Genomic DNA, 9,330 nt, shown 5'->3' on the forward strand with positions numbered 1-9,330 from the left:
ATAAAGAGCGTAAGTATAAGATGAGGGGGGGGGGTAGGCAAACATTTCAATCGCTGCACTTGGGCTTGGCCAACACCACAATTGCGGAGACTGGAAAAGGAAGACGACGGGTGACTGGTAGGCGAAAAATTAGGAAAGAGAGAGAGTTGGGGTGTAGAATCACGTAAGCGAGATGTTCTCGCTCATGTGTTGATGCTTTGGAACTGCCAAATGGCCCGAACCCAGGACCTTCCGATCCAAAAACAAGTGTCATACCACTAGACCACATAGCCGACTTCATCGGGGATCAATGTCAGTCACCTTGCATGTGAAACGAGTGATCTACCAACTGAGCTTAGGAACCCCCCCCCCCTGATGGATGACAGTAATTGTGTGAAATATGTCTTCTCCCATCCTTGTGTCTTTGGGTAAGGCAAAAAGTCTTTATTTAACCTATGAGGCTTCGAATTCCCATTCATGAGGATGTGTTCCATTTCCCTCCCTCCCCCCTCTTTCTCTCCCTCCTTCTCCCTCTCTATCTCTCTCTCTCTCTCTCTCTCTCTCTCTCTCTCTCTCTCTCTCTCTCTCTCTCTCTCTCTCTCTCTCTCTCTCTCTCCATGTCTTCCCCTTTCTCTCTCTCCTTTCTCTCTCTCTCTCTCCATCTCTTCCCCTCTCTCTCTCTCTCTATCTATCTATCTATCGATCTCTCCCCAGGAAATGGTCCCAAGACAGTCAAGTTATTCATCAACCAGCCGCACACCTTGGACTTCGACTCCGCAGACAGCATGGAGCCAGTACAACTTTTATTGTAAGCTATGACAGGGCCTTTTTTTCTTGTTGGTTTTTTAAAAAATAATTTAACTCTCTCCTTACTAGACATCTTCAGGATTTTCCCCAAAACTCCACACCCAACTAACACAAAAATATATTTTTTATCACTCAAACTCAATAACAGTAAAATTCTTGCAATACATAACTTCTTTAGCAAATCATGCTCTACAACACCCTGTTCATTTTCTTTAAATTTTATGTTGTACAAAAGAACTTTGAATAAGAAATATTTTGGTTGTACTGTAACGAATGTGACGATTTTCCTATAGGTGGTAAGGAAAGGGTTAAACAAACAAACAAACAAAAAAAACAAGAATGTGTTGCTGGTGCCTTAAACCCTTTGAAATTTTTTTTTTTTTTTTTAAATAGTATATTGCCATTGTGGGTTTGGTGGGAATTTTGCATGAAAATTATCCATTGGTGACAAATTCCTATTTTTTGTCTCAAATTCCTTTTTTTTTTTCTTTTTTTTTTTACTGCCTCCCCCCTTGAGTGACGTCAGGCGTCTAAATTTCCCCTCTACAGAAATAACATTGAACAAAATAAATACAACCATTAAAGAGTTATGGTTGTAGTTTCTATTTATAAAGGGAGAGTTTATAGTTAAAGCCCTGATTCCAAGCATCAGTAACACACTTCATAGTCACATGGAACAACTACAAAAGACGTCTAACTTCTACGTCATGGCACAAGACCGAAGGGCTAGAGCTCAGGTGGTCGCTGGTTCGGATAAGTAAGTAAGTAAAGCCCTGATATCACTCTAAGAGGGCAGTCACAAAAATTTCAAAAAGAGGACGTCTGTGGTTTTTCCCTTGTACTCTTCAATTCCTTTCTATCTGGCATCGCTGGTCGGCAGATCTGACAAACTCAGCCGAGGAAGACTAATAATTTTTTTATTTGGGATGGTATTTTTCTTGAATTTTTCTTTCTTGCTTTGTCTGGCATTATTTCATACACACTTTTTTTTTTAATCAGGGGAGGCCTTCCGAAAGCTCCTACATCCCCAGTATTCTTGTTCTAGTAGGGGGTTTGGGAGGGGGGGGGGGTGGACTTTTTGGGAGAAAGGAGACATTTTTTTTTTTTTCTAATTTCCCCACTCCCAAACCCCCTACAAGATTATTATAAAAAAAAAAACAAGAATACTGGGGATGTAGGAGCTTTCGGAAGGCCTCCCTTTATCAGAACTTGATATCAAACAGTATTTGAAAAACCAACAACAAATAGAACAACTTGTTCCTCCTGCATAATTATAATATAGGATTGTGAATTATTTATTTTTCCAGACTTCAACCAGAGGATTTAACGGAAGGAGCTCTTATTCCTCTCAAGTATGTCAAGCTTCAAAATGTCATGAGTATGACGGTGAGTGTTTTACTCTCCTGTTGACTTTGTAGTTTTGGGGGCCTGGGACCCATAGATAGATAATCATTAACGCTTACAGTGCCAATGGCCGCACAGTGCTCCAGCCTTGTACCCACTGTGGGCAAGAACCTGAGACGGCAGAGCATCTAGTCAAACGGTGTGTTGTGACGATGCTACCGGGCGGGTTCGCGACGGTGCACGAGTGCGGACCGGACTTTGCTGATTGGGTCGATCGTCATAACATAGTAGTGTGAGAACCATAAGAGGCTGCTGCCTTGAAAGGCAAAAATGATAATGTTATCCAATCCTACTTCCTACAAAAGTACTATAAATAGAACCAATATTATCATTCCTTTCATCAGAACATTCAATTGGCCCTAGGGGGGTATTTTAATTGAGATTTTGCGCCAAATTCGAATGCCGCTTTGTCTCAGCTTGTCATTCTCATGCTGCCTCAATCCAGTGTCAGCTATTTTATGGCGGGAATGTGAATATTATAGCCTCCGCGTTGAAAGAGTTAAAGCACATTGGGAGCAGCATGCTCAGTGGTACAGTCTTTGCTTCGTACCCGAGGTCGATTACTCATACTCACTGCGCTGTGTGGCCTTGAGCAAGTCACCTGGGTTGTTCCAGTCTTCCCTTGGAATAAATAGACCCTAGAGACTTACTTATCCGAACCAGCGACCACCTGAGCTCTAGCCCTTCGGTCTTGTGCCATGACGTAGAAGTTAGTCGTCTTTTCTAGGTAATTGTTCCAGGTGACTATAAAGTGTGTTACTGATGCTTGGCCCTAGAGACAAATTTCCCCTATGGAATAAATAAAGGGAATTTTCTTTAAATTTATTTTTAAGTAAGTAGTAAGCCTCGCAGTCTGAATGATGCTTGCTAAGAATTGTGAGATTCAGCCACAGCGTTTTAAAATTTGAGGATTATAGCTGCTCTCTCCATCCATGTTGTTATCATTTATATATTAATTGTATACATAAATAAGATATTTGAATTGTAATACTCTTCAACAGTCGTAACATCGCTTCCTTCCTAATGACGCATGGTAACTTAGTAACACTGGCTCTAAACTATCGGAACAATGGCGGATGCCGTATGAAATATTTCTCCGGCGAGCATAAAAGCGTATCCAGAGGGAAAAAACACATAAATTTGATCATGTTTTGACTTTTACATATGAAAAGTTCTAGCCAGTATGAAGAATAAAAAGTAATGATTTTCTTTGTTTAGAACCAAGATGACCGCCATTGCCGGGCGACGTGACATCAAACTACTGAATCCAATTGACTCCTACAGATCTGTGTCATGCCTTTTACTTTGGGCATCTTTGGGGGAGTAGTAATTCAAATATTCTATTTCTGGGTGGGGTTCCTGGCCTCCCATTGTGGGCAGGGTGGCACTTCCTGTGTCTTCTATCCCCTTATATCTGTTTTCCAATTTGCTTTCTGTCTTTGTCTTGGAATGAGATTGCTTGGTGCTTGGTTTTGCCCTGGCCTTAGCCGTGGTTCTTGGCTGGGAGGGAAGCAGTCAAATGCATAATTATTGTCTTGGGAGATGATATTTTTTTTCCTTGTAAATCATCTCTCTTTTATGTACTGTGACATTTATTATTTTGAATGTATAATGTAAGCATTTGAGTGTGTTCCTCTAAGTGGGGATCTTGTGCTGGTGTCTGGGTGAGACATTTAGGTGATCTCAAACTAAGTACATTGATGATGTGCTCTTGGAATCTACATCTGTTCCCTATTTGAACCACTCCCCTTTGTCTTACTTTTTTGCTCAAGTCCTATTCATTTTACATCTATGATATTTTCACTATCCAATTTCCTTCCTTTTTACTGGCGCTGATATGACCTAAATGTGTTGGAAGCGTAGTAAAACCCTTAAAAACAAAATAAAACAAACAAATATTCTATTTATGTATATCTACCACTCCTTAAATACTAAAGTCGAGCACTTTTATTTCGTGGCTTTTATTTTATACCTTATATATTTATTGTAGCTATCAATACTTAACTCTGTGTTGTAGACCGCAACAATATTATGTATAGAATGTACTTGTTGCTTGTCTGTTTGAGTAAGGAAAATCTTATCTTTGTGTTTGGTGGGTGTGAAGTTTTGGGGACAATTCTGAAAATGGCTGGTAAGGACAGAGTTCATTATTTGTTACAGTGAATGACATAATCAGTCGGATGGTGAAAAGGTTTGAACTGAGATATTGCCAAGTTTAGTTTAGTTAATCACCCGATTTATTTAAAATAAAGATTAAAATGCTCAGGGACCCTTTGTGAAGCTCTTTGAACACATTTAGTGGATATTGCGCTATATAAAAACTCACAGTTTTTGGGGGGTTTTGGGGGGTTTTTTTGGTGGGGGGGGGGGGGGTTGTCGCAAGACGACACATCATACTCCTGAGCCCACCAATAAAACTGGTTTGATTCTCATATCCAATTTTTTTTTTTTTGTGTTAATTCTAAAATGATGATAATAATAATAATAATATAATCTTTATTGTCCAAATAAAAGGCAATTCATGTGAGGTAAACAATGCTCAAACAGTTTGGCTCATGGTATGAACATCAACACCTTTACAAGTACAGACACAGACATAAACGCAAGCACATTGTTTCTCACATGTATACAAAAGAAACGAGCGTACATATATACATACATACATACATATATACATACATACATACATACATACATACATACATACATACATACATACATACATACATACATACATACATACATACATACATACATACATACATACACACATACATACTGGTCTGTTTGATTTGTGTAATGTTTGTTGATAAATTTCTTAATTTACTCCCCTTTATATATTCCAGCTGTTCGTGAAGGATAACCAGAATGGAGACGAGACGACACGAATCGACTACTTGTCTATAATTGGCTCACCCACCACCACAACCAACATGGCCGACTTCAAGAGGGTGAGTGAGATTTATTATAGAGTAGAATCTCTCTGGGTGGGGAAACCTGAATTGGTTCAGTCGGGTTTTGCTGCAAGCACTTAAGATCATCCCATTCAAAGGGTAACGAGCAGTTGTCATTGTTCATTGGGAAGGGGGACGAAGTTTGACTGTGAAAGGTTACTCTCTGGGTGTGGTTCCTGACCTCCCATAGTGGGCAGGGACGTACTTACTGTGTCTTCTATCCGCATATAATTTATAATGTATCTGTTTTCCAACATGCTTTCTGTCTTTGTCTTGGAATGAGATTACTTAGTTTCGTCCCGACCCTGACTGGAATCCTTTACTGGGAGGGAAACAGTCGAATGCGTAGTTATAGTTTTGGGAGATGATATTTTTTTCCTTGTAAATCATCTCTGTGTTATGTATTGTTATTTTTGTTATTTTGAATGTATAATGTAAACATATGAGTGTATTCCTCTTAGTGGGATCTTGTACTGGTGTCCGGGTGAGACATTTAGGTGACCTCAAACTAAGTACATTGATGGTGTACTCTTGGAATCCACATCTGTTCCCTATTTGAACCATTTCCCCTTTGTCTTACCTTTTCTTGGATGTACTTTAATTGTCATTCTAGAACATTTTACTACTACTATCCCATATTCCTTTTTTTAAACCCTTAAAAACAAAACAAAACAAGTAGAATCTCGGAGACTGCCTCGATGATTTGGTAAGAAAGAATTAAGGGAGAAGAAATGGCTCGGATATTAAACTTAACATTTTTTTGATGATTTTTAATTTCTATTTCTTCAGGTTTGGGGTTCTTTTGGTTTTGGTTTTGTTTATTTTTTTTCTTTTGTATTTTTTTTTTTGGAGGCGGATTTGTTTGTTTTGGGTTTTTTTTTGGTATTTTTTTTTTATCGTATCTAAATTGTTATGCCTTTTTACCGATTATGAGATACACAGTAAAGGCCAGCCCACCCAGAGTGCAAGGGTCTTTCTTGTTTGGGCTATTTCAATTTAGACATATTTTTGGTGAAAGTATCAGCATTGAGTCAGAAACAACTGATGGTGTTTTGTTAAAGAGAAAGTATAGAAATCTGTAAATCTGTTGATAATTGTGACTTATATAATCATTATGATTATTATTATGATGATGATGATTATTATTATTAGTAGTATTATTATTTGTCAACGTTATAATTATAGTTGCTGTTGCTTTTATTTTTTGTTATTATAATCTGTTGACTTATACTTATTGACCTTATAATTCGTTCATCAAATTAATGAGTTAATTCCCTTATGCTCTGTGAGCTCTCCTCGTTTGTAAGAATAATAAAAGGAGGCTACCAGTGATCACTTTAGTTTGTTGTGTTCCCTCCAAAAGGGAAGCGGTGTTTGTTCAGTCTTTCTACATTTATATGTAAAATAATATTACCACCATCGAACATAAACATGGCCTCAACATAATCATCATCATCCAAAAAGTTTGTTAATTTAATCATCAAGAAGATCACCACAAGATTAACATTTTTGTCTTTATCATCATCAAAATCATCATGGTCATGCAAAATATCTTTTATCTTCAACAGGTGGCGGGAAAGAAAGGAGAGAGCCATTGACGACGACGGGATGAAAGCGGTTTTAGCACGATGTTAAATTTATATTGACCTAAATAATTTATGAAATGAGTTTGATTGCGTGGACGAGTGGTGAAATGTATGAAGTTTGCTTACTTTTGATAAGATCTCCATTCACTGTGTCCAGAGCTGCCAACCTACTGCAAAAATTGCGGAATTGTACGCATTTTCAGCGATTGTACGCTTGTACACATTTCCCCCAAGATTGTACCCATTTTCAGTGTATGGATGTTGTTTTACTCTGTCATTCATATTATTACTAGCCTATTGAGAAACCTTGGTGACCAAGTGGATATTAATATATTTTTTGCCCAATTATGATCTTCATGCTGGGAGGTAGAATTCTGAAAGGATTGGATTATAGTATTGGGAACATCATTGTTGCTGCAATTGAGCTTGTGCGGTGTGACTTTCTGAAAGTATACCTTCCTCTTACTTTCACAATGGTTATTTTCCGTCGATTTCAGGATTGTACCCATTTTTATGAAATCTCCCCCATTTTGAGGTCCCATTGTACACATTCTCATCAGATGGGGTTGGCAGCTGTGCTGTGTCCAACTGAACTACTGTAATGTTAGATTAATTGGCTCCATATATTTGTATGGTGGTTTTGACGAGTGACACTGGTGAAAAAAAATAATAAGAATCCTTTCCGAGTAACATACTGTTTATATTTTCAAGATATCTCTTAATTAGGGGCAAAGTTACGGGTATTTCAATACACCAAACCAAACTCTGTTTGTATCGGCTTTATTTTTTTTTCATCATCATTTTGTATTTTATGTCAGTGTCAGCATTTTGGCTTTTGAATCCAAGTCCGACAATTGGATTCAATAGTCTGATGTCACGTCGCCCATCGTGGTTCTAAACAAAGAAAATCTGTACTTTTTATTCTTCATTTTGGCTGGAACTTTTTCACATGTCATGTGATCAGAATGTATGAAATTCAAAACATGATCAGATTTATAATGGTTTTCTCCTCTGGATACACTTTTATGCTCGTCTGAGAAATATTTAATAAGGGTGTCCGCCATTGTTCCGATAGTTTCGAGCCAGTGTTACTAAGTTACCATGCGTCATTACGGGGGAAGTGACGTCGCGACTGTTGAAGAGTATTGTCGAATGTCTGACAATATAACCACAATCTGTTAATTATTATTTTTTCTTTCATCATCATTTTGTATTTTACGTCCAGCATTTTGGCTTATAAATTAAGACGCCTTTCGTGAGGAACTATTCAGATAATTTTGTCATCCGCAACTACAATTCCAAGATAGATGAAGTAATTGTTTTCTTGCCAAAATGGGTAAAGGTGATTTTTTTTTTTTTTTATGTGTAAGTTTTTCTAATTATCATTCGTTATGTAGAAACCTAAAGTTTGAGGACTGACCTACACTTTAGTAGTAAAGGTGATTTTTTTTTTTATGTGTAAGTTTTTCTAATTATCATTCGTTATTTAGAAACCTAAAGTTTGAGGACTGACCTACACTTTAGTAGTAAAGGTGATTTTTTTTTTTATGTGTAAGTTTTTCTAATTATCATTCGTTATGTAGAAACCTAAAGTTTGAGGACTGACCTACACTTTAGTAGTAAAGGTGATTTTTTTTTTTATGTGTAAGTTTTTCTAATTATCATTCGTTATTTAGAAACCTAAAGTTTGAGGACTGACCTACACTTTAGTAGTAAAGGTGATTTTTTTTTTTATGTGTAAGTTTTTCTAATTATTATTCGTTATGTAGAAACCTAAAGTTCGAGGACTGAACTACACTTTAGCAGTAAAGGGGATTTTTTTTTTTCTCAGGATTTGGCATATAAATTGTAAATTGTTGAAGACAAACATCAGGATTGGAGAATTTCTTTTTTTTCTTTTCTTTTCACTATTATTATCAGATTTGTGTAGACATCAGAAAGTTAAAGAGTTTCTTTCCATCGTGTTTCAACAGCAATCAAGAATGAATTTCTTTACACTACATTTTAAGCCGATAAAATGGTTTATTTATAGATCTATTTATTTGCAAAGATACAAAATTGCAGAATATTTTTAAAAAGTTAAATTCACTTAAGCCTGCTTGTTATTATTTACCATTATGATAGCAAATCGTTAAAGAGTTATTTTTACTCCTATGAATATGAGATGTGAATAAAAAGTCCTATGAAATTTCACGAAGTAAACGATTTGAATGAATGAATGAATGAGATATAAAACGGTTTGAAGTTTGCATCCTGTATATTATTGATATGAAATGGGTATTGAATTCTCAATAAATTCATTTGCAATACAACAGATACAGTCTCAATTATTATATTGTTACTTATATAATTATATTTCTTTTTGCTCTTACTCATCATATAAATTAATAATGTTTTAAGTTTCCTGCTTTATGGAAGTGAAAGCTGGAAAATGACATCCTCCATAACACTAACACTAACACATTTTTAACATGTTTTGGCCGACAAACAGAAAGCTTGTTTTGTTTGTTTTTAAGGGTTTTACGGCGCTTGCAACACGTTTAGGTTATATCAGCATCAGTAAAAAGGAAGAAAATGGGATAGTAAAAAATTCTAGAATA

The 9,330-nt window shown here is 36.6% G+C and overlaps 1 protein-coding gene across 1 annotated transcript in view; it reads left to right on the forward strand.

Moving 5' to 3' along the window:
- Positions 1-9,053, forward strand: part of LOC144960806 (thioredoxin-like protein 1) — a 37,239-nt gene extending 28,186 nt beyond the window's left edge. The window contains exons 7-10 of the mRNA XM_078894147.1: positions 694-787; positions 2,094-2,172; positions 5,037-5,141; positions 6,713-9,053. Of these exons, the coding sequence (XP_078750273.1) occupies positions 694-787; positions 2,094-2,172; positions 5,037-5,141; positions 6,713-6,742 (308 nt within the window). The 3' untranslated portion in view covers positions 6,743-9,053. The remainder of the gene's footprint in view (positions 1-693; positions 788-2,093; positions 2,173-5,036; positions 5,142-6,712) is intronic.
- Positions 9,054-9,330: the final 277 nt, after the last annotated feature.

Source organism: Berghia stephanieae, chromosome 15, assembly GCF_034508935.2.
Source record: "Berghia stephanieae isolate SIO BIC M18660-M18661 chromosome 15, UCSD_Bste_1.3, whole genome shotgun sequence".
Classification (NCBI taxonomy): domain Eukaryota; kingdom Metazoa; phylum Mollusca; class Gastropoda; order Nudibranchia; family Aeolidiidae; genus Berghia; species Berghia stephanieae.